The sequence below is a fragment of the Trichechus manatus genome, unplaced genomic scaffold, assembly GCF_000243295.1.
Source record: "Trichechus manatus latirostris isolate Lorelei unplaced genomic scaffold, TriManLat1.0 scaffold00045, whole genome shotgun sequence".
Lineage (NCBI taxonomy): Eukaryota > Metazoa > Chordata > Mammalia > Sirenia > Trichechidae > Trichechus > Trichechus manatus.
In genome coordinates, this window is record NW_004443981.1 from 4186950 (window position 1) to 4212736 (window position 25787).

A 25787-nucleotide genomic window follows, 5' to 3' on the forward strand; every position below is an offset into this window, starting at 1 on the left:
GTCCATTTACATTCAGAGTAATTATTGATAGGTATGAGTTTAGTGCTGTCATTTTGATGTCTTTTTTTGTGTGTTGTTCACAGTTTCTTTATGTATTTTCTTTTCATCTTTTTCATTGTTATTGATTTTGTGTTTGCTGAGTCTTTATATTTTTCTAGTTTTTTATTTTGACTTGTAGGATTTTAGATTCCTTTGTGGTTACCTTCATATTTACCCCTATTTTTCTAAGTTTATACCAGTCTTTTATTCCTTTATATCACCTTGACTGCCTCTCCATATGAAAAATCTATGTCTACATTTTTCAAGTCCCTCTTTTTTGTTTTAATGTTGTCATCTTTTATATATTGACATCTGTTTCCCTGTTTTCAGTGTTTTAGCTTTGATTCACGTCTGTGACTTCCCTGTCTGAGTTGGTATCTGGTTGCTCTGTCCTGTGTTCTAGTCTTGAGTTGTTATCTGATGTTACTAATTTTCTAACCAGAGGACTCCCTTTAGTATTTCTTGTAATTTTGGTTTGGTTTCTGCAAATTCCCTAGACTTCTGTTTATCTGGAAATGCCCTAATTTCGCCCTCATATTTGAGAGACAGTTTTGCTGGATATATAATTCTTGGCTGGCAGTTTTTTTTCCTTCAAGGCTTTGTATATGTCATCCCATTGCCTTCGTGCCTGCATGGTTTCTGCTGAGTAGTCTGAGCTTATTCTTATTGACTCTCCCTTTTAGATTACTTTTTTTCTTTTTTTTTGGCTTTAACAAACAAATTTATTTTCTCACACTTTAGGAGGCTAGAAGTTCAAATTCAGGGTGCCAGCTCTAGGAGAAGGCTTTCTTTCTGTTGGCTCTGGAGGAAGGTCCTTGTCTCTTCTGAGCTTCTGCTCCTGGGCAATCTTCATGTGGTTTGGCATGTAGATGACTTTTTGTTTATCCCTAGCTGCTCTTAAAATTCTCTCTTTATCTTTGGTTTTGGTAAGTTTGATTATAATATGTCTTGGTGACTTTCTTTTGGGATCTACCTTTTGTGGGGTTCGATGAGCATCTTGGATAGATATCTTGTCGTCTTTCACGATATCAGAGAAGTTTTCTGCCAACAAATCTTCAACAATTCTTTCTGTATTTTCTGTTATCCACCCTTGTTCTGGTACTCAAATCACTCGTAGGTTATTCCTCTTGATAGAGTCCCACATAATTCTTAGAGTTTCTTCATTTTTCTCAAATCCTTTTACCTGATTTTTCCTTAAATAAGTTGGCATCAAGTGCTGTATCTTCAGTCTCACTAATTCTAACTTCCATTGCTCAATTCTGCTCCTATGACTTTCTATTGAGTTGTCTAATTCTGAAATTTTATTGTTAATCTTCTGGATTTCAGACTGCTGTCTCTCTATGGATTCTTGCAGCCTGTTAAATTTGTCATTATGCTCTTCTCTAATCATTTTAATTTCCTCTATTGTGTGTTCTGCCTTTTGATTAATTTCCTTCCTAATTTCTCGAAGAGTTCTGTATATTAATCTTTTGTATTCTGCCTCCAGTAATTCCAAGAAATTTTCCTCCTCTCGAAAATTTCTAGATTCTTTATGTTGGGAGCTTGCTGAAGCCATGGATTGCCTCTTTATGTGAATTGATATTGACTGTTGTCTCCGAGCCATCAGTAAGTTATTATATTCATTTATTTTATGTTTGCTTACTGTGTCCTAGTTTCTTTTTTTGTTTTGATATGCCCAAATAGGCTGCTCATATGAGCTAGTTTGATTATTGGCACCTTTCAAGCTCTAATGTCCTGTCACCAGGTGGTTAGATCTGTTACTAGGTATGTGAGCTCAAGAGACTACCCACTCCTCCTGCATGGATTCAGCTCAGGCCCAGGTAGATAGCCACCAAGCGTGTGGTGTAGGCTCTCACTTATAGTCCTAGAGAGGCATGGGTGATTGGCATAGGCACAGGCATCTGGCTGCAGCAGGGGAACACACTCTGAGCAAGGCAGGGGGCTGACAGCCACCCTTGAGTGTTAGGGAAGAAGGCATGTCCCTGTTCCTTAGAGCACGTAGGTGGGTAGGTTTTGCAACTGGACAATGAGCACCTAATGCTGTTGGCTGTAAGGACTGGGGGGCACCTCTTATTCATGGGCCCCTGTCACAGGTGGCTAGGTGGCATGGGTGGAGCCACTAGTCCTGAGGCCCCTGATGTGGGTAAGCGAAGACCCTGCTTAATGGGCAGAGCAGTGTCAAATGTCAAGAACCTGCCACTTCACAGCTGAAATAGTTGAAGTTAGAGTTCTGGTATATATCCTGTTGTACTGCGGTAATGAGGGCCTACACTGTTGTGATGGGCCCACACAAGCCTATGCATTGGGAAAGGCACTCAGAGTCCATGGATCCCTTATGCCTGTGCCTAGGCAAAGGAGCTGTGCCTACTCTGGGTTCCTGGCTTAAGGGAGCTGGAAGTTTATGTTTTCCTGTTTGTTGATTTTTTCACTCTCCAAGGCAAGGAGAATGGCTCCAGGAGTGTTACAGATCCTACTTCTGGCCCAGGGGATTTGGCAATTGCTGAAGCTGGTCCAGGACCCAGTGCAGAGCAGGGAGCGGGGAGGTAAGTGGGAGAGAGTTTTTTCCCTAGGGGGCGTGTTTTTGATCCACGCGGTAAGCCCTACACAAGTACTTATCTTTTGCCGGATCCAGGGCTACTTCTCACTGGTTCTGGGTGGCCGTGTAGACTCTCTGGCACTGGCTCTCTCCCGGTGCAGAAAACACGCCTCCTGAGCACCACTGCTTGCCTACCTCACCGCTCACTCCCAAGCTGGTCAGGCCTGAAGGGCCCAGGCTCTCGCCGGGTCAGGTCTGGCAAATTCTCGCTGCTTCAGAACTGTCTCTCCCGCCCCCTGCCACTTGGTCTGGTTCCTCAACTCTGCCTTTGATGTTCAGGGCTCCCAGATTGCCATATATAATTGAATCACTAGTTTATTCAGGTCTTTGTTGTAAGAGTGTCCATCGGAAGCATCTGACTACTCTGCCATCTTGGCCCCGCCTCCTTATTTCAAAAATTTTATTAAACACGGAGGACATTATAATCTTTTCAAGTCTTTGGGACTCTAAAGGTCTTAATTCTTCACAGTTTCCCTCTGACTAATCCTTACTCACTTTACAAGCAGAAGTGAGACAATGGGATTCATTCTATTCCATTATTGTGTATGTACTGTGTATCACTTAGAAACAGGTGGTCTTATGATATAAGAAGGCCTATTGAAGGTTCATGCACAGTGACCCTTTGGACAGTGGGGATTCTTCTGGCAGGATGAAATAATATGTTCCATGTCAGCAATCCCCAATATATGGGGATGTTTCCTACAGCTAAAATACAATACTTAGAGAAAAAAGGAGGTGGAGGGTGACTTGTCTTTTTAAGATTTCAATTAATAAACCACTACCAAAGGTTTGCTTTTTGGGCTCTAAACTTTGGGCTCTGGTGATCAAGTGGCCTATCTAACCAAGGCAGAAATGGTTCTATCAGTGAACACAATAATGGCTCCACTGAATTGGATACAAACACTGCCATATAGCCATATTTGGTTCCTCGTGTATTAGGAAAAGAGACAAAAGGGGTATAATTGATCCTACTGGGGGAAAATAAAGCTGCTATAACACAGTAGGAGCCCTGGGTGGCGCAGTGGTTAAGTGTTTGAATGCTATCCAAAAGGTTGGCAGTTCGAATCCACCAGCTGCTCCTTAGAAACCCTATGGGGCAGTTCTACTCTGTCCTATAGGGTCGCTATGAGTCAGAATCGACTCGACAGCAATAGGGTTGTTTTTTTTTTTTTTGGTCTAATACAACCAGAAGGGACCAAAGTTTATTTGAGTGGATCCTGAGCTACATACTTTTATTACAATGCCCAAGGATAAAGATCAATGGAAGATAATTACAATCACATAAGGGCAGGATTACCAAAGGCTCAGATACTTCAGGAACGAAGGTGATTCACCCTCCTGAGCAAAGAATCCTGATTAGCTGAGGTGCTGTTCAACAGCAAGGGAACACATGGAATGTGTAGTGGAGAGGTAAGGTTAATATCAGCCTTAGTTTTAGTTACAGAAACAACTCTTGCATTTCTTGTTTTCTGCTAAAGTGTAATAATGATCATTTTTCCCCTTTCTGAGTAGAAGCTAAGAAAAACTGATACCACCTAGAGATCCCGGACTCCAAGAACAGTAGTTCTATGGCATTACCTCTGGACCCATAGCTAGCTAGGATTTTGGATTGTGTCCTTTTGGGGAGGAGGTGAATGTACTGGTGGTTACATGTAGAGTAGTTGGATTATGTTAGCAGGGGCATCTTTGAATCTACAGGAAGACAGATGTGTGCACGGCATACCCATACATGAAGTAGACCACAGGATTGAATCTCAGAAAAGTTAAATAGCTTTCCCGAGTTATTTATCACATGGCCAGTAAGTGATAGAGCTAGATAAAAACCAGCTGTAAACTGTTAACAATAAGGGAAACTGGGTGTGGGGCACACAGGTACTATCTTCACAACTTTTCTGCAAATCTAAAACTATTCTAAAATTTGAAAGTTTATTAAAAGAAAAAAACACTAAATTTTTAGACTCTTCAGGCTACACTTTTGACCACACTTCTAAACCCCTAGCCCAAATGATGCTCTGAAGAGGCAGCTAACAAAGTCCTGTTCCCAAGGTCCCCAGAATGGTTCTCATTCCCATCCATGACAAGAAGTGATTATCCAGATTTCGCTTTGATTATCTGCCTTTCTGTAGTATATATCCAATAAATTTTCTTTTTTGTCATAATTAGACAGAATCTCTATTACTTGCAACCTAGCAATAATAATAACAATAACAGCTAACACCTAGAATACTCATTGTGTGCCAGACACTCTTCTAAGTATATGTATTAACTTATTTGATCTTCACCACAATCCTCTTAGGGTATTATTATCATCATCCCTACTTCACAGGTGAAGAAACTGAGGCACAAAGTTAAGTAACTTGCCTGAGTTCATGCATCTAGTAAGTGGCAAACCCAGGAAGTCTGGCTCCAGAATCTGATTCTCTTATCCAGCTCGCTGCACTGCCCTCTCAGAAGAACTTTAATGATATGCAGGCATGGACACTGTTTACAGCTTCCAGAACTGAGCTCTCTGGACTAGAAGCCCATAGGTACCTTATGTTGTCAAAACAGTGTGCTGCTCTTTGTGAGCTTTTCCAGGAGTGTGTAACTCTCTAACCTCTGAGTGTATTGACCATCTTCAGACTAATTGGGAACAGGTGTGTGAGATAGCACACAAAGATACATCCTTCAGCATTCTACACGCTGCACATGGGTTTGTAAACCAATTCCTCAGTCAGACACAGTGTCCTTCCAATACACCCAGGATGAGGTTACATTTCCCTCTTTTCAGGTATCACAGTCTGGTTTTGAAGGCACCTCAAGAAACCCAAATTGCTTCATCTTTATTTCCTGTGAGGTTCGGAAAGCACTCCTGCAGATTAGCCTCCCTCCCCACCTATCTTACCCTGGCATAACTGCCTTCTACTAGCACTTCTGCCTGGAAAGGGCATGGCTAAGGGGCTCTGATGCCACAGATTGGACTCCAGCTAATGTTGTTATTTTGTTTGGTGCCGTCCAGTCAGTTCTGACTCACAGCGACCCCATGTACAACAGAACGGAACGTTGCCTGGTCCTGCGCCATCCTCACAATTGTTGCCATGTTTGAGCCTATTGTTGAGCCACTGTGTCAGTCCATCTCATTGAGGGTCTTCCTCTTCTTCGTTGACCCTCTACCAAGCATGATGTCCTTCTCCAGGGATTGGTCCCTCCTAATAGCATGTCCAAAGTAAGCTAGACAAAGTTTCGCCATCCTTGCTTCTAAGGTGCATTCTAGCTGTACTTCCTCCAAGACAGATTTGTTCATCCCTCTGGCAGTCCATGGTATATTCGGTATTCTTCGCCAACACTGTAATTCAATTTTTCTTGATTCATACTTCGTACATGCCACATTCTGATTACTAATGGAGATTTTCAGCTGTTACTTTTCATTTTGAGTCATGTCACATCAGGAAATGAAGGTCCCCAAAATTTTACTCCATCCACATCATTAAGGTAGACTCTGCTTTGAGGAGGCAGCTCTTCCCCAGTTGTATTTTGAGGGTCTTCCAACCTGAGGGGCTCATCTTCCTGCACTATATTGGACAATGTTCTGTTGTTACCCGTAAGGTTCACTGGCTGATTTTTTTTTCTTCAAAAGTAGATCTCCAGGTCCTTCTTCCTATTCTGTCTTAGTCTGGAAGCTCAGCTGAAACCTGTCCACCATGGGTAACTGCTGGTATTTGAAATACCAGTGGCATAGCTTCCAGTATCACAGCAACACACAAGCCACCACAGTACAGCAAACTGACAGACAAGTGGTGGCTCCAGTTAATAAGAGCCAAAAATTACAGAAAACAATTCCACACAGAGGTGGTTTATCATTTTATATTTTTTAAAAACCTTAAGAAAAATCCTCTGTATATGTGCTGACATAAGAAAGTTTTCATGTATTCAAAATAATAAAATGTAATGGTAAACATATTGACAAATAGCAATTTGAGTTATAATGGTAAATCTGTAGTTAATCTAGTTTGTACATTTAATATTTAAATACACTGTTCTAGGGGTTATTTAGTAAAACTAGGAAATAAAGAGTAAATTGTGATTATCATTCGTTCACCATTCAGATTTTTATCTATGAGCCTGTTGAAAGACATCAGTACTGGATAAGTTCACTTTGTTTCTTCGAAACAGTTTTTGGCATAGCTGCCACGGGTGAATGTTATGCAGTTGAAACATAAATACCATAAAAATTAATCCCCCTAGCACTATGGCTGCTGCAATGGCAATAAGAGTATGTCCTGGAAATGGCAAAGGTGCTTCGTCAACATAAATCTGCAACAGAAAAAGTAGTCTTTAAGCTTTTTGAATCTAATCATTCAAAACATTTAACTTTATATGATTCCCACAATGGTGGCGACACTATTAATCCTTAGCAAAATTCTGCCCAGACTTATACAGCTATTTAGCAACCACAAAAGCTTAGAAATAGTCTCTTGACAATCTGACAAGTAACAATTTGCACACAGTAAATAGAGAATAAGAATTCCATTTGTTATCCCATGCCTTTAATTGGCAAGTAGAACCCTTCTGTGGCAGGAAGACATTCTGTCTTCAGTTACAGGGGACTGGGCAGAGTTCTGGGGGAAAGTGGAGGAGGCAGTGCCTAACTGCCCAGGGCAGTCCAGGGAATGGGCTTTCTGAGCTGGATCTTGAAGAATAAGTGGGTTCACAGGACAGAAGGAGAAAAAGGGACATCCCAGGTAGGGGAAATAGCATGTGCTCTTTCAAGTTGTCATCTCTTTTGAATATCCTCTATATAAGACATAGGAAATTTTCTGTGTATTCAAAACGTTTCCTCTGCCTGCCTGGATAATTAATAAAAGTAAGTTCCTAGAGGAGAGATAAACTTATTGACTTAGAGACTTTTTTCCCCCTCTCTGGGACTTGAACCAATCATGGGTGCCATTGTATGGTCAATGTAGAAGTGGGGGCATAGGGAGAGTAAGATGGCTCAAACCCAACGGCTTCCGTTTTCTCTGTGAAGTAGGTAGCAAGACCATCTTTTGAGGTAGAAGAAAATGTGGAAAAAATGCTGACAAGAAAAAGGATTGACAAGCTGCTTTGAGGGTATAGCTCAAGTTAAAGATACTACCATGCTCCTAGTAGCCCATGGAGGTACTTCTTTTCTCAGAAATAATGCTAACAATGCTAGATGCTATCAATTCTTTTACAATCCCCCTTATATTCATTTCCATTTTTATTTATATAAATGCATAGTATGAAAATGTTATCCTAGTTTTCAAAAGTTAACCACTGACATTGTGTGCTGGATCCCATCTGCTACAGCTTGTTATGGATTGAATTGTGTTCCCTCAAAATATGTGTTGGAATCCTAACCCCTATACCTATGGATGTCATCCCATTTAGGAACAGGGCTTTCTTTGTTATGTTAATGAGACCATCTCAGTGGAGGGTGTGTTTTAGATCTCATCACTTCTGAGATATAAAAAGAGCAGATAAGGCACAGAAGCAAGCAAGCCAATACAGCGGAAAGACAGATGCTACTGGAAGATGATGGGGCAGATGTATCTACAAGCCCAGGAACTCCAAGGATTGCTGGCCACTAGAAGCTGAAATAGATAAGAAAGAACCTCTTCCTAGAGCCACATGTTGAATTTGAACTTCTAGACTCCTGAACTGTGAGAAAATAAATTTCTATCCTCTAAAGCCTCCACTTGTGGTATTTCTGTTACAGTAGTTCTAGCAACTAAGACACAGCTCTAGGAAGGACCTTTTACTACTCATTCGCCTCCATCTCTAAAATCCTACCTTTAAATCAATTTCTTTTTCTGTTTTTAAATTAGTCAAATTTCCTTATGTTGAAACAAAAACCAAAGCTTTTAAATAACTATCCGCATTTTTGTTTTGTTTTGTTTGGGTCTTCTCTTTTTATTGTGCTTTAGGTGAACGTTTACAGCTCAAGTTAATTTCTCATTCAAAAATTTATACACGTATTGTTTTGTGACATTGGTTGCAAGTCTCACAATGTGACAGCACACTGTCTTTCCACCCCTGGGTTCCCTGTGTCCATTCTATCCACATTTTTGCCCATCACTGTGAAGAGGTATTTGATACTTCATCCCCTTACTATGTCACCACTTCCTCCATCGGGCTAAATCTTGAATTTTTATCCTTAGATCACATAAGCTCAAATAATTTATTAATTTGTGAAGTGTCTTGTTCACATAGTTTTAGTTATCGGTATATTGACATCTCCCAGTACTACTCTATCAATTCAGAATTACCATTCAACTCCTTAGTTTCATATTTTTGGCTTTTTTAAAATTTTCTGCAAGACTTTTTTTTTTTTTATCAATGTGTCATAAGTATTTGACAGTGGATGTGTCACTAACCAATTTAATCAAATCCTCACTCCTTCCCACCCCCCACAAACAGCAGATGTCATATGAATGAGGAAAACAAGTGTTGTTTTCATGGGTTATACGGGGAGATCGGTTTTGGAACTTCAAAGCTTTTGGAGTATTTAAGACTCAATGCAAATAAGCAAAGGGACGATAACACTGGAAAGGAAAATGTTACAGATACATGAGAGGAACAAAATGTAGTGTGTGTGTATATCTATATCTATAAAACCAGAAAACCAAACCTGTTGCCATCAAGTCAATTCCGACTCATAGTGACCCTGTAGGACAGAGTAGAACTGCCCCATAGGATTTCCAAGGAGTGGCTGGTGGATTTGAACTGCTGACCTTTTGGTTAGCAGTCAAACTCTTAACAACTACACCACCAGAGTTTCCATACACACATACACACACAGTGGAATACTACTCTGCCATAAAGAAAAATGAAGTCCTGATACATGCCACAACATGGATGAACCTTGAAAACACTATGCTGGGTGAAATAAGTCAATCACAAAGGGACAAATATTGTATCATCTCACTAATATGAAATACCTAGAATAGACAAATGGATAGAGGTCAGAATTTAATGGTAGTTGCCAGGTATGGGAGGGATGGGGAAAAGGAGGGAATCATTGTTTAGCTAGCATTGAGTTTTTGTTCATAGGGATGGGAACTTTGGCAACGGATATTGGTGATGGTTGCACAACATGATTGATGTAACTGGTCTAACTGAATTGTACACGTAAAAAATGCTGAAATGGCAAGTGTTGTGTTACCAACATTTTTGCAATTAAAAAAAAAGCAAAAGAAGTCAGAAAATCAAACTGAATATAGACGGCAGAGAAGGAACAAAAACAAATACAGTTGCTTATTAATTTTTTTTCCAGTATCAACTGGTCCTGCTACCTGTCAGGCAATAGTTTTACCATTACTGACAATCTCACCACCATTCTCCAGGATCCCCTGTCTCCTCCATGCCTTGTCCATCATACAAATCCTATCCATTTCTTTTTCTCTTCAGCGTCTCTTGGATTGATGCTTGTCATCTAATTTCCCCATCCATCACCCAATTTCATACATTGTACATTCACTGTACCTGAAATTCTTCAACTAAGTTACAAAAAGTGACCCCCGGAACAACAGAAACTTTGAAGTGAAAGAGTTCAGAGCCCTGTGGAAAAGACGCACCCAGTCATTAACAGCGTCAATATATATGTTCCTTTAAGTAAAAATATACACTGGACCAACTTCTCCTACAGATGTTGCATAGAAAGATTACCATCCCCTTCCTAAGGCCCTTGGGCATACACTTCATGCATCAAAATAAAAATGAATGGAGAAGAGTTTAAAACAGATTCAGTATCTGATTCTTCTTTTTAGAATGAAGAGACAGAAATATAAATCCTAAGTGGGCCTTAGTGAGTTCTTTGGGTTAATCCTCATATATCTGTTCTGATATGTCCCGTCATTTTTGTTGACTTTCACAGCAATTATCTAAGTATTAAATCAACCTTATGTGTTCTATGGACAGCTGGAAGAGGAAGACACGTGTCTGTGTATATGCAGGTCAAAAATACTGAGCCCATTTCTTCCTGACTTTAGGAAACACCCTTTCTGCTCCACTCCGCTAGATAATCTATTAGTCTTGCTTATTGGCTCAAGGAATCATAATTTAAGGTTAAATTCAGCTTTCAGATACCCTTAGAAATAGTAACATTAAGGGAAAGAGAGGAAAAATAAACACTCTCCATACACTTTAAAGATACTATTCCCATCACTCATTGATACTTATACTTTAAAAATAAAGTCAATCTTGTTGTTGTCGTTAGGTGCCATTGAGTTGATTTAGATTGATAATAACCCCATGCCCATAGGGTTTTCTAGGCTGTAATCTTTATGGGAGCAGATTGCCAGGTCTTTCTCCCACGGAGCAGCGAGGTGAGTTTGAACCACCACCCTCTGGGTTAGCAGCCAAGCATTTAACTGTTGCACTTAGTTTAGACATTTAAGTTTTACTTCAGCTCAAAACAGAAAAAACAAGAACCCTGTGAACTTACCATTATACTTAAGTTGAGATCTATAGGATTATACACTGGAACTTGAAGACGTGATTTTAAGTGAGATTCTAGTTTTCTTATAGTCGGTGGTGTAGAATATTCTAAAAATACATGAAATATATTTTAGGCACACTCAAGCTATTTTCTCATTATGCATAAAACTTCTGCTACATACATTATTGTACAACGAAAGATTCGACTCCATAACATGATTAACTTATCCCACAATTTAAGTTCTGTTTGATTTTATGGAAGGTATCGTTAGGGTAAATTAGGACCAGCATTGCACATTGCCTGCAGAGGAATCCTCAAGAAGGCCAAGACCTCTGACCACCTTAATTCAGGCTGACCTTTTCTTTCCAGTCCCATGATATGCTCAGTCCTGACCTGCACGTACTCTGTGTCTTTGACAGGGAGGTCATCTCAGGACTTCTTTAGTGACTGGTAAACGATTTCCAGTAAAGTGGCAGAAAAGTTTCACAATATGATTACTTAATTCTTTTCCAAAAGAAGTGATCAGCTACTCCTGCCTTTCTTGTCAAATCAGATATTTTAATGAAGGAGTCAGAAATTGCAATGGTGTACTCGTACCCTGGATCTAAAGGGGAAAAAAATCTCTGCTTGTAGCATTTGCTGATTTCCATGGTACAAATGCTCTCACCGTGGCTAATTTCAAGCTACCAACAGTTTAACAACCAGCTTGCAAAATGCCTAAATATTTAACAATCAGTGCTCACAAGCTGGTAAGAGCAAGCTCTAGCACACCACAGGAAATGGAGACGTTAATTAAAATATTCAGTAGATTGACTTCGCTGGATTTTCTTTTTAAAAATGCATATATGTTAGGCAAAGTAAGACTCACTGAGTACAAAGAGTCTGGCTATTGGGTAACGTACAAACAGCCGATTAAAATTTTTATTTAGTTATTATCTGTCTATCTATGCCACTGGTGTTTCAAAAGCCAGCAGGGTCACCCATGATGGACGACAGGTTTCAGAGAGAGATTCCAGACTACGACAAAAAGAAAGGCCTGGCAATCTACCTCCAAAAATTAGTCAATGAAAACCCTGTGGATCACAACAAAATATTGTCTGATATAGTGCTGGGCATCATCAGGAAAGACCAGTCGCTAGAGAAGGACATCATGTTTGGTAAAGTGGAGGGTCAGAGAAAACAAGGACAGCCCTCAATGAGATGGACTGACACAACAATGGATGTCTACAACAACGGGCTCAAACATATCAACAATCATGAAGATGGCAGAGGACCAGGTAACATCTCGTTCTGTTGTACATGCAGTTGACATGAGTGAGAACAAACTCGATGGCAACTAATAATGATAATATCTAGCTGGCTATCATCACCTCAAAGTATTCATACATGAAGAAACACAAAATGTGCAAGAAAAAGTTGCATATTTGAGGTAAAATTGAATTACATTAAATTTCCTCTTACTTATTTACATATATTTCTGCATCTTTTCAATTATTTTACATAAAATCTTTAAGAAATTTTACTCATATAATTACTCATATACAACAGATCCTACCCACCTATGTGTGTGCCTATGTCTATGTGTATATTCCTTATTTGCATAAGATAGATCCTACAGATTACCTGGTAATACCTTCATATTTTATAACTTCCTCTGTAACACTGAGCAAACTGTGGCCAAAGAAAAGAAGTGAAAGGAGACACTAGACCAACATGTAGCATAAATTCAATGACTTTTTACTATTAATCTACAAAATAGCTTTCCTTTTTTTTTTTTTTTTTTTTGCAGTTCAAATTCTTTAAAAAATGTTCTTCCACCACAGCATCCAGGTCACTGGAAATTATGATGAAATAAATGGGAGACAATAGAAGTAGAGTAAATAGCAATGTATCAACTGATTCAAGTTCTTTTCCTATAAACTCCTGGCTGTCAAATGTGTAAACAGTTTTTGTAAAGTACTGATATAGGTAACAGCAATATCACTTATAAGATGAAAGAGTTATAGAAAAGAGCAAACCTTACTTAGTTTCCAATTTTCCCTCTTATTCACTTCAGTCACAGTAACCAGATATGGAAGATCCAGTGGTATATTTCCTGCCCTAGTGGAAATTTGCAAAGATACTGGATACTGTGTAACCGGAAACTTAAAACGAGGAACCTAAAATACAAATTCCAAGAATGAATGTAAAACTGGAAAATTCAATACTAATTGCATTTCCTGGTAAAGAATGAATAATGTATTCCCAATAATTTGGCTATTTTAAATGAAATGTATTTCTTACAGTGGTTTCTGCCTTCTTAAGTCATGGGGAAAAAAAATTTTTCTCACAGCGGAATCAATGTGAACCACCAAGGTAACGTACAAACATTGTGGTAACAAAACTCCTCACTTTCTACTGGCATTTTCCACAGGAATTCTATTGGCTATGATGTTATTCAAACTCTTTTGTCTAAACCATGTCGCGCAAGGTCCCTTCCCATCTCCCTTACACCACTCTCCCTGCCAGTCACAATGTTTCAGCCACACTCTTTAAACTCAGCCTCTGGATTCAGAGTTCAAATCCAGATCCATTGCTTATTAGCAATACAGTCTTTGGTAAATCCCAGGCTTCTCTATGCCGCAAATTAAATGAGACAAATCATGAAGAAGCCTTAGAATAGAGCTTCCAAAACCAAACACTCGCTGCCATCGAGTCGATTCCGACTTACAGTGACCTCATAGTACAGAGTAGAACTGCCCCATAGGGTTTCCAAGGAGCGGCTGGTGGATTCAAACTGCCGACCTTTTGGTTAACAGCCATAGCTCTCCGTAGCTCTTTACCACTGTGCCACCAGGGCTCCAGAATAGAGCTTCCAAAAAAAAACCAAACCTGTAGCCACTGAGTTCATTCTGACTCATAGCGACCCTATGGGACAGAGTAGAACTGCCCCCACAGAGTTTCCAAGGAGCACCTGGTGGATTCAAACTGCCGACCTTTTGGTTAGCAGCCGTAGCACTTAACCACTATGCCACCAGGGTTTCCCGAATACAGCATAGTAGATAGTAAATGCTCATAATTTATTGAATGATGGCTCTAGGCCTGACATTGTATTAAATGATTTTTGGAGAATATATAAACATATATATGCGTGTGTGTGTGTGTGTGTGTGTGTGTGTGTAAAAACAGGGGGACAGCCTGTTTTTCCAGGTCTCACAAATTTTCCACTTTTGACAGGATGTATCACTTTTCTATCGTTCTCTGTTGGAAAATATTTGAGTTTTCCTTCTCTGACAGGTTTCCACCTTACACAGGTTCTGGCACTTGTAGGTTTCACCGTATATATATTCTTTCAAGGCCTTTGAAAATAAATCTGCTTGAAAGTTATACCAACTGCACACTCGACATTGCTAATACAAACACTGGTAGTAACTTGATACACCTTTGAACGCTTTGATACTGACAGAGTGAAATATTATTTGACACAGAACCCATTCTCTTAACCAATACATTATACTGTCTTTTATTTGTCACCACTACCAAACTGAGCTCCTTGATTACAAGGATTGTGACTTCTATATTCCCAGAACCCGATACAAATTACATACGTAATAATTTTTTGAGTTAATCCCTATTCACCATAATCCTATATAGTGTTTTAGAGGTTACAGATTGCTTTCACATAGAGAGATGTATGTATGCATGTCTACGTCGATATTAAAAATCCTGTGAAATGGGCAGGCCAGTGACAGTATTATCATTTTATTTTATAGATAAGGCTAATTGACTTGTCAAACCCATTGCCGTCGGGTTGATTCCAACTCATAGCAACCCTATAGGACAGAGCAGAACTGCCCCATAGGGTTTCCAAGGAGTGCCTGGTGGATTTGAACTGCCGACCTTTTGGTTAACAGCTGTAGCACTTAACCACTGTGCCACCAGGGCTCCATTGACTTGTCAGGGTACACTTAAATCCAGATCTATTTAGCTCTATGTCATAATATTTACTTCTATGACATAATGAGACATTACTTCTACGTGTTCGCTTTTCATGTTTAATCAAAAAGCACATTTCAAAATCTTCTTAACTTAATATGAAAGTACTTTGTCTTCAGGTAACTATAATTTAACTTACTTTTTCTCTGCAGTCTGAGAAAGCAACAGCATGTGAAAACTTCTGATCGTTTGTGCAGTTACACTCCTCCCGAGTAGACGCATTAGCACACTGTTTGAACTGACCAGTCTTCTGCAATAGAATTAACATAGGTATATACTCAAGAAGGAGCCCTGGTGGTACAGTGGTTAAAGCACTCAGCTGCTAACCATAAGGTCATCATTCGAACCCATCAGCTGCTCTGCGGGAGAAAGATGTGGCAGTCTGCTTCCATAAAGATTTACAGCCTTGGAAACCCTATAGGGTTGCTATTAGTTGAAATCAACTCAATAGCAGTGGGTTTGGTTTTGGGGTATATACTCAAGAGTAGTACCTACGTCTCAAAGCATGTCTCCATAAAATATTTATTAATTTCTAAGGGAAATACAGTAACTTTATAGTGGAGAAACCCAGCAGACACCACCTTATCCAAGTATCAAGATTACTGTCACCAGTTATAAGACTTATCATCATGTATCCCCTGCTACAATGCACTGAAAAGGGCATATCGCTTGTGTTGTGTTTGTGCCAATTGAGGTCAGTTACAAAACAACTGACCAGTAACCTTCAAAAGTGTCAAGGTTATGAAAGACAAAGAAAGACCGGGAAACCATCACAGGTTAGAGGAGACTAAGAAGAAAGTTGTAAAAGATTTCATTTCACTTGCATAAATAATCAACACTCAAATGGAAGGAGCAGTCAAGAAATCAAATGACACATTGCATTGGACAAATCTGCTGCAAAAGACCTCTTTAAAGTGTTAAAAAGCAAAGATATCACTTTGAGGACTAATGTGTGCCTGACTCAAGACGTGGCATTTTTAGTCGCCTCATATGCATGCAAAAGCTGAACAATGAGTAAGGAAGACTGAAGAAGAATTGATGCATTTGAATTGGCAGAGAATATTGAATGTACATACCATGGACTGCCAGAAAAATGAACAAATCTGTCTTGAAGTACAGCCAGAATGCTCATTAGAAGCAAGGATGGCGGGACTGTCTTACATACTCTGGACACGTCATCAGGAGGGACCAGTCCCTAGAGAAGGATGTCATGCTTGGTAAAGTAGAGCGTCAGCGAAAAAGAGGAAGACCCTTATGTGAGATGGATTGACACAGCGGCTGCAACAATGGGCTCAGAATGGCGCAGGACTGGGCAGTGTTTTGTTCTGTTGTACACAGGGTCTCTATGAGTCAGAACTGACTCGACGGCACCTGACAACAACATAACAAGAAGAAATAATATCCACATGCAATGTGGGAAGCTGTGTTGAATTCTGAACCAGAAAAAAAAGGACACTAATGGAAAACTAGTAAAATCTGAATAACGTCTAAACTTTAGTTAATAAAATTGTACCAGTATGAATTTCTTGGTTTTGACAATTGTACTATGGTTGTATAAGATGTTAACATTAGAGAGAGCTGGATGAAAGGTATACTTGGTAACTCTCTAATATTTTAGCAACTTTTCTGTAAGTCTAAAATTATTTCAAAATTAAAAAAAAAAAACAAATAAAAACTCTGCCTTATGTAGCTTACCTTCTTACAGGGGCAGAAAGACAATAAATAAAATAAATAAGTACACTACATAAAATTGTAATAAGTGCTAAGGACAAAAATCAGGCATGGAAGGGGATAGGGAGTAGGGGACAGTGGAGATGGGGTTATAATTCTAAACAGAGTGGTCAGGGAAGGTCTTTCTGTGATGGTGACATTTTAGCAAAAACCTGAAGAAGGTGACAGAGTAAGCCATGTGATATCTGGCCGAAGAGCATGTCAGACAGAGGGAACAGCAACTGCAAACGCCCTGAGGTGAGAATATGTCTGGCACATTTGTGGAACAGCAAGCAAGTCAGTATGGCTAGAGCAGATTGAGCCAAAGGAAATCAGGTCAGATGTCATTCGAATTCCAGACCAGATCATGGAGGACCTTACAAATCCTTGCAAGATTTTGGTTCTTACTCTGAATTAAATGGAAAGACAATGGTGAGTTTTGAAAAAAGAAATGACAATATTATTTGTGTGTGCGTGTGTGCACGCACGCGCGGGCCCACACATGCGAATGGATGTAAATGTCTGTTTATATATATATATAGGCAGGTAAGTGGTTTTTTGTTTTTTGTTTTTTTTCTGGAGAGAGACTCCACAGGCATCTATAAGGTTTCCTTGAGAAGCTACCACGTAATAGACTTTTCCTCTGAACCTAATGGTTTGTCTCTGCTTATTCTGCCGCCAGAGAGGCATGGTGCTGCTGGAGTTTGGTGGTTTTCTAGGCAGAATCTTAGCAGGATATTAAATGTGCCTGTGTTGAAGCAAACACTCTCCTTTCCTTTTGGACACCGTTCCTTTCACAAGGCTGGAGATATGAGATGGGTCTGGGGGTTCTTCTCACCCCACCAATCCCCTCTGAAATCCAAATGGCAACCAGAGAAAAGTAAATGGGAAAAAGTCCATTTAGACTTCTTGGTTCCAAAACTGTATCCAGGAGTGTCAGTAAGAGGAGCCGGGGCTAAGCAGGAGGAGGAAAAGCAGCACTGGCAGTAGGAACAATAATAATAGCTGACATATTGGGACAGATGGAACCTTATCCTGAATGACCTCATTTAATCCCCACAGCTCAGTCCCTATGTAACTTTACCGCATGATTTCCAGAATTCAAATAAATACTAGTTTATTTGTAGCAAAAATTATTTACCTTTGACATAAGAAATAGATTTCTTGGTATAGGTTTGCTAGGATCTGCATGGTAAAAATTATCTGTGAGTGGAATAGCAATTCCCATTTTAGACGGAGGCCTGTAGTTTATCTGCAAGTGATTAAACAAAGAAAATATATAATTCATTCTTATTTACTATTTTTAATTTAAATATCTTTTTGATTTTTCAGAAAAGAATTCAAAATAAATATTCCTCCTCCCTCCGCCATTTTCTGGAATTGCAGCATCCTCAACCTTTCATAACTTAGAACTTGTAAACAGGTAAAAAATACTTTTAGTACCTAAAATAGTTGTCATAAAGTCAATGAAATAAAGTTTAAAAACCTTATTGAAGAGACATAGTGACATATTTAGTAAATAATCCTCCTAGTATGGCTATTTGCTTTTTGTCAGAAAGAAAATTGTAAGTAATAAGTTATTTAAAAAAAAATTTGTATTTAAAAAAAGAGTTGCAGATTCTAACAAGGCAAAAGTTAAAATTATGACATTGAAATGGAATCAGTAAAATATATCAGCATAGGATAAGTCAAGGTAAGAGCAAAGAGCTGTATGTACTGTAAAAGCCCAAGATTATATCACCATTATACAGCAAATAATGACAATAAAAATGAGACTAAGTTACTAGGAAAAAATAATTATTTCAGAATTTTTTTACATTTTAGAAGAAAACAACGATCACATCTTCAAAATGACACAAGGATTGAAAAATCATTGTAAAGAGTTTTAAGCCTCTTGGAAGAGAAATGCTAGAATGGAACGATCAGCCAATTACACCAGAGTGATATATCATTGGTACTCTTCCAACAACCTGCTTAGATTTTTTACCGGCAAAGTTTTGATCATATTAAAACCCTGATCGTCTTTGTGAATTCCACTAATCCAGTCTTCTAATGGGATAACTTTACTAGGAACATGATGCATAGATTTGAAATAACTACAGCCGCTTTTCACTGTTGGCACGTATGTTGTAACAAAGCACTCAGTTGATGCTTCCCAGATAACAAATGCCAGTGAACTTGAACCCTGGAAATAGCCAAATAAGTGAAGGTTACTTAAAATGATCAACTAAAGAGAGGAAATTTCAAGAGAAAGAGAGTGGTAAGTTTGACCATAAAGATTGTTTGAGAATAAATAACAGAAAACATTCTTTTCCGGGAAGAACTACATTCTGATCTAATCAGTTGTGGGAAAATATTTGGAAATGAGCAAGGATCAAGAAGGACTTATTTCATACATACCATTGGAACTGAGATTGATGACCAGCACCTGGACATTTGCTCTGATGATGTTTTGGGTAGGAATTCATGCACAATAAATGTATTTGATCTTTGAACAATATCAAACCCTCAACGAAACTTGATTAATTCTGTTTGAAATTTTAAAGTGCTTTTGGAGTTTTAAAAAACGTGGAAATACTAATAACTGTAGTGGTGTAGTGGACTTTTAGTAGTGAGTTTTGCCCATCCCTATACTCTGTAGCCACTAAAAAATGACATTTTAGCACCTTCTATGATGTGTCCTTGCCAAAACACACTGAACCTGAATCTAAGCAGAGCTCTACTGTTAAAGGTAAATGGGGGTGATGTTACAAGTTAAATAAGACACAAAGAGGCAATTAGAGAAATCCAGAATGTTTGACATTCTACAGTAAAACTGACCTGATATCTGCAACAATTTGATGGCAAGGCAAGAAACACGGTGTGGGGAGTGCCTTTGATAAAAGAGATTTAAGAGATAAAACAACCACTATGTGAATCTTGTTTGGATCCCAATTCAAACAAACTAACTGTAAAAACATTTTTAAGAAAATTGGGGAAATTTTATCATGGATTGGGTTTTAAATATTGATTCCATCCTCTTCTTGCATGCGTAGTTCCTGAAGAGATGCTCAATGAACTTCTTATCCTTGTTCCTCAATAGGTAAGGCATTTCCCCTCCTCCGACTTCTTTCAAGGTTTTCTCTTTGTCTCTGACTTTCTGAAATTTGGATATGATATACCTAGGTGTAGATTTTTTGGTATTTATTCTGCTTGGTGTCCTCTGGAGCTTCCTCGATCTGTGGTTTGGTGTCTGTCATTAATTTTGGAAATTTCTCAGCCATTATTACTATTCTGTGCTGCTACACTGCTCTTTTTTTAATACCCAGAATGTTAACAGTGCTTAGTCCTTCTTGACACACACACACGAAGAAAACCCAAACCCGTTGCCGTTGAGTCGATTCCGACTCATAGCAACCCTATAGACAGAGTAGAACTGCCCCACAGAGTTTCTAAGGACAGGCTGGTGGATCCAAACTGCCAAACTTTTGGTTAGCAGCCAAACTCTTAACCGCTAGTCATCCTTGATAGTTAGGATTAAATGTAACTTTTCCTCTGTTTTTAGCTTGCATTACAAATTTTCTGTAATTAATAGTTTTTTTTGGGGAAAATCTGTTACAAATAAAGAAAGTCTTACCGGATGTAAAATTTTGCTAGATAAAGTAATGTTCAGTAGATAACTCCCAGTGTTATCAAAAAACCCTTCAGCTCTGACATCCAACAAAGTTGGATTTCCAACTAATACCTTCACCGGTGGTACGTCAAGTATTTGAAAACCTATGGAAACAAGGTCAACAGTTAATATGAAATATCGAAAATTTTTAAATCAATTTAGTAATGATGGGCTAATCAGGATTTTAGAATATCTATAGAATCGATTATGAAGGCACTGTAATGGCTGCAAATATAGTTAGCAATTTATATATAGACAGTCAAATTTAATAGTTCTTAGAACAATCTACCTTTACAATTATTTTCTATTTACTCACGGAAATATCATTCCCCTCCAGCCCTCACTCCTCAGCTGTGTAGATGGGTAATATTGGTCACACTGAGTTGGTTAACTCAGAAGAAAAACTGAAGAGTACATGCTCATTTTAAAGAGATGCCAGCTGATTGATGCCAAGAGAAAACTCGTAGGCAGTTCAAACAAGATAAGTCATTACACCAGTTTCTGCCTGCAGGTCACACACTTATAATCTCTCCATACTAAGAACTTTAATGGAAAAAGGTATTTGAAATACTGTTATTATTAGTCTAATGCCATCAGTAAACCAGAGCTGAGGAGTAAGTGACTTGCCTGAGGTATCACCTGCAGCTGTTTCCCTTACACCAAAGTGATCTGGCCAGGGCCTTCTAAATTTTAACTGGGCATTTGGTTAAAATGAAGATCCAGTTCAGCAGGTCTGGAGTGGGGCCTGAGATTCGGCACTTCTAACCCAGGTGATACTGATGCTGCTGGTCCAGGGACTATACTTTGAGTAGCTAGGAGTAGGCTTTTCTTCACAAAGAGGCACTTGAGATAATTTGATGTTACTGTTCGCTTCCATCAAACTGAATGAATAAAATTGATTGGATCCCAACTAATTTGGTATATTTTAAAGCTAAAATAATTACAACATCGTGGTATTGGTGACAAAATATAGAGAGATAACAATGTAACAGAATAAAAAAATCCAGAAATGGTCAAAATAAATAGGTAAATAGCATACTAAGATAAAGCTATACTTTGAAATCAGTGGAGAATTCATTAGTCAATAAATGATGTTGTAACAACTCTTACTAACTACCTACAATATGCCAAAACAAAATGTGAATAATTAAAGTTAAAACTGTAAAATTAAAACTCTAAAATTACCTGAAAGGAGTATGGAAAATTAGGCATATCATCAATGGGAAAAAACTTCTAAGGGTTTTAGAAGGCAGTGTTTTAGGATATTTAATCCACAACAACATGGAAATAGATGTCCTCCAACTTTTCCAAGCCCTGTAATTTTCATTTATATACATTGTATTTGGTTCTGTTTTTCAAATAAGCCCTCTCAAAAACAGTGTTTTGTCCTTTCGTTATGCTTCACATACCTTCTTTTACCTTTTTAAGAGTTTAATATGTGCTTATTTTATAGTCTTTCTGATTTTTCTGTTATCTCAACTTCTTGTTTTCCATGACTGTTGACTCTCCCTTACTTGGATCATTCCCATACATAGTGTTTAAATTCTCTTCCTCAATTCATGTTCAATGGAGATTGATTTTACCATGGAACTCCATGTTACCTGGGTTATGAAAGTGTTCTATGGAGGGTTTGTGTTTGTTTATGCTAGGGCCCAGGTGTTATAATTATATCTCAGTTTGGGATTCTGGCATCTGGTGGATAGTTTCTGGGTATAATAGTGTTGGAGTCTGGGTTTTTACAGGAGATTCTTTCCCCCCACTTTGAGCCCTCTGGAGATGATACTCCCCTTGGTTTCTTCTTTGGGCTGGTGGGCAGAGTTTTCCTAATCTTCTCTTCATGATTTGATGCTTCCCTCTTTATTTAATGATCTCAGTTCCAACTACCACAAAACAGGAAGGCCCAAGGCCACATATTCTGTCAATACGTGGGTATAAAACTCAGCCCACTGCCCATATGGCCTATATCTGAACCCCATATCCTTCAGGAAGCCACACGCTAGCTAATTTCTTTGGCTTTAAGTTCCCTTTTCACTGCAGTGACAGGATTTTCTTCACTTTCTCTCCTGCCTGCCCTCCCATCCTCCCTTCTTCCTGCCTCTCTTTCTAGCTCAGTTATTTACTAAATTTTTTTGTTTTATTTTTTTTCCAGTGTGCCACTTGTCCAGAATCTTTAAGAAATTTTGTATATAAGAAAAAAAAAAAAACCTGGAAAAATGATGGGAAGAATAGAATTCTATTTAATACATTTTTTTGGCTTAAAATAAATACTTGAAATAAATATAACAATGTCAAAGTAGTTAAAAGGTTTTCTTTTCAGAGTACAGCAAAATATAAACCAAAATCCTTTATTAACGTGGGCTGATAACTTCATTTATCTCCATTGCAAAATTAAGATTATAGTCTAGCTTTTTAGGGTCATTATAAGCATTAAGGGAGCCCTGGTGGTGCAGTGGTTAACAGCTCGGCTGTTAACCAAAAGGTCGGCAGTTTGAATACACCAGCCACTTCTTGGAAATCCTATGGGGTGGTTCTATTCTGTCCTATAGGGTCACTATGAGTCAGAATCAGCTCTATGGCCACGGGGTTTTTTTGAATAAGCATTAAATAAAATAATGTATAAAAAACCATACAGAGCTGTCCACATAGTATTTTTTCAATAATTAGAAGCTATTTCTGTTCTTAGTAGACTACTTTGGAAACCAAACATAAAGAAGCTATCAAAGGGTGTATTTCACATTCAGGAAAAGCAATTATCGATGTTTTCCAATAAAAACAAACTTACCTCTTGCATGAGGTATGATCTTAATATTTAAAGAATAATGTTTCCCAAGATCAACGTATCTCAGGATATTGAGGGATACTGAGTTATCAAGTTGTTGAAACAAATAATTGCATGGTTTTGAAAATATACTCCACATTCGTCCACTACTTAGCCCAAAGTTGTATAAGAACCAGGTGTTTTTCAGAAAGGTCATATTGATGGGCGCTCTTTTAGGCATGGTAGCAATAGCTAAAGCATTCCTATCATCTAAAATTGCTGTGATCAGGAAGCTGCTATAACCAGGAATCACCACAGTCTTCTGTAAATCCTGATGCCGAAATAAGGAATTAACACCTGGAGCTAAAACAGAAAATATTTGGTATAAAATAAAACAGCCAATGGTCAGCCAGTATACTTGAGTTTTTAAACTATGTTCTTAACCAGAGACCACATTTGCCAGACTTCAGACTTTAACCTGAAGTTGTCTTAATTCACGAATTTAAAATAATGTATTTTATAGAAGGCTTATTACTAATATCACAACCACTAACCTACACTTTAATGTTTACTATGAAACTAAAGAAAAAAGAACTGTTGCTGTCGAGTCGATTCCGACTTATAGCAACCCTACAGGACAGAGAAGAACTGCCTCGTAGAGTTTCCAAGGAAAGCCTGGTAGGTTCGAACTGCTGACATTTTGGTTAGTAGCCAAACTCTTAACCACTAGGCCACCAGGGTTCCAAGCAATTATAAGAAAGCTGATTTCTTTTACTACAGAACTGTTAAGAGCCTTTAATAGCCTGGGATATTTATTGTGATTCTACAAGAGAAGGATAATGTAGTCAGCGTTTCCCCAGTGCCTAAAGGAGTGCCTGTTACATAGAAGGTGCTTATTAAATACTTGTTAAATGGATAAATAATTGATTGTTCAAGGACAACCTGTAGATTTAGAAGGTAAGAGGTTCTAGAGTAGGAACTTAGATCATTTAAGGAATGTTGTTGTAGTTGGGTGCCATCGAGTTGATTCTGACCATAGCAACCCCATGTGACAGAGAACTACTCCCTAGGGTTTTCTAGGCTGTAATCTTTACAGAAGCAGATCATCAGGGCTTTCTCCCACGAAGCCACTGGGTGGGTTCAAACCGTCAATCTTTTGGTCAACAGCCGAGTGCTTAACCGTGCGCCACTAGGAGAAAAATCCACAAAGGACACAAGGAAGAAATGATCAGAGAAAAACCATCGGACTGAATATTAGTGAAGCCAAGGGAAGACAGAGTTTCAAGGAGAGGAAAGTCATCAGCGTCAAATATTTTTGATAGGTCATGAAACAAACTGACAGCAACAATGCTTTCCTCATTTTGAAAAAAAAAAGAAATATTCAGAAGAGAACACTATTGTTTCATTTATTATGTACACATGCTCTAATTACCCCCATTTTAAACAAACCAACCAAAAAAAAAAAAAAAAAAAAAAAAAATCCCTTCCAACATTCTCTCCAACTGCCACATAATTTCTTTCCTCCTCTTGATAGCGAAACTCCCTGAAAGAGTTGTCATTATTCACGGTCTTCAACTCCTCCTCTCTCACAATTTTTTGAACCTATCCCAGTCAAACTTTTAACTACACTACGCTACCCAAGAACTTTTGCCAAGGTGGTTACCAATAACTTTCGCAAAGATACATTGGCCAGTTTTCCTTCCTTATCTCACCTGGCTTATCAATAGCATGTAACACTGGAGCACTCCCTCCTTCTTGAAACTCCTTCTTCACCTGACTTCTGAGACACGCTCTCTTAGTTCTCCTTTGACTAGACCATCCCTTTCTTTTCCTGATTCTTCCCCACCTCCATGACCACTAAATGTTGGAATGTCAGGGATTTCTTTCTGTATCTGCATTCATTTTTCAAGTGGCCTTAGTGGTATAGGGGTTAAGAGCTCGTTTGCTAACCAAAAGGTTGGCAGTTTGAATCCGCCAGCTGCTCCTTGGAGACCCTATGGGGCGGTTCTACTCTGTCCTATAGAGTTGCTATGAGTTCGAATCGACTTGACGGCAACGGATTTCATTTTGTTTTATATAGTCTAATAGCATTAAATATCATACATATGCTGACAATTTCCGAATTTATATCTCCAGTCCAGACCTCATCCCTTACAAGTCCAGAACTCCAAACTTGTATTTCTAAAAGCCTACCTTATTTTACCACTTGGATAACCAACAGCCATCTTGAATTTAATATGATCTCTTGCCTGATTACTGCAATAGCCTCCTAACTGATTTCTCAGGTTCCACCCTTGCCTCCCCTCCACCACGTGCCCGGACTACTCACAACGCAACAGCCAAAGAGAGCTTGTTAAATCCTAAATCAGATGTTACCTTCTGTTCAAAATCCTATAAGGCTTCCCATTAACTCAGAGTAAAATCCAAATCCTTACAATAAAATATACTAACTCCTGTTATGTAGGTATCATATAATCCTTTGAAATACAAATATTGTATAAAAATGATTCAAAACTTGAAAACTTGAAAAACTCCAAGGACAGTTTAGACTTAAATATTGATGAAACGGCCACTGAGTTGTTGGAAGACTCTTGGAACGTGAGTGAAAAATTGCTAGAGG

At 38.6% G+C, this 25787-nt stretch overlaps 1 protein-coding gene across 1 annotated transcript in view; it reads right to left on the reverse strand.

Annotated features, from left to right (window-relative positions):
* Positions 1–25787, reverse strand: part of CATSPERB (cation channel sperm associated auxiliary subunit beta) — a 157398-nt gene that overhangs the window by 54632 nt on the left and 76979 nt on the right. The window contains exons 17-25 of the mRNA XM_012555631.1: positions 23192–23524; positions 20374–20513; positions 18745–18942; positions 17899–18009; positions 15187–15297; positions 13096–13231; positions 11079–11179; positions 10118–10192; positions 6757–6928 (exon numbers count right to left, since the gene is read on the reverse strand). Of these exons, the coding sequence (XP_012411085.1) occupies positions 6757–6928; positions 10118–10192; positions 11079–11179; positions 13096–13231; positions 15187–15297; positions 17899–18009; positions 18745–18942; positions 20374–20513; positions 23192–23524 (1377 nt within the window). The remainder of the gene's footprint in view (positions 1–6756; positions 6929–10117; positions 10193–11078; positions 11180–13095; positions 13232–15186; positions 15298–17898; positions 18010–18744; positions 18943–20373; positions 20514–23191; positions 23525–25787) is intronic.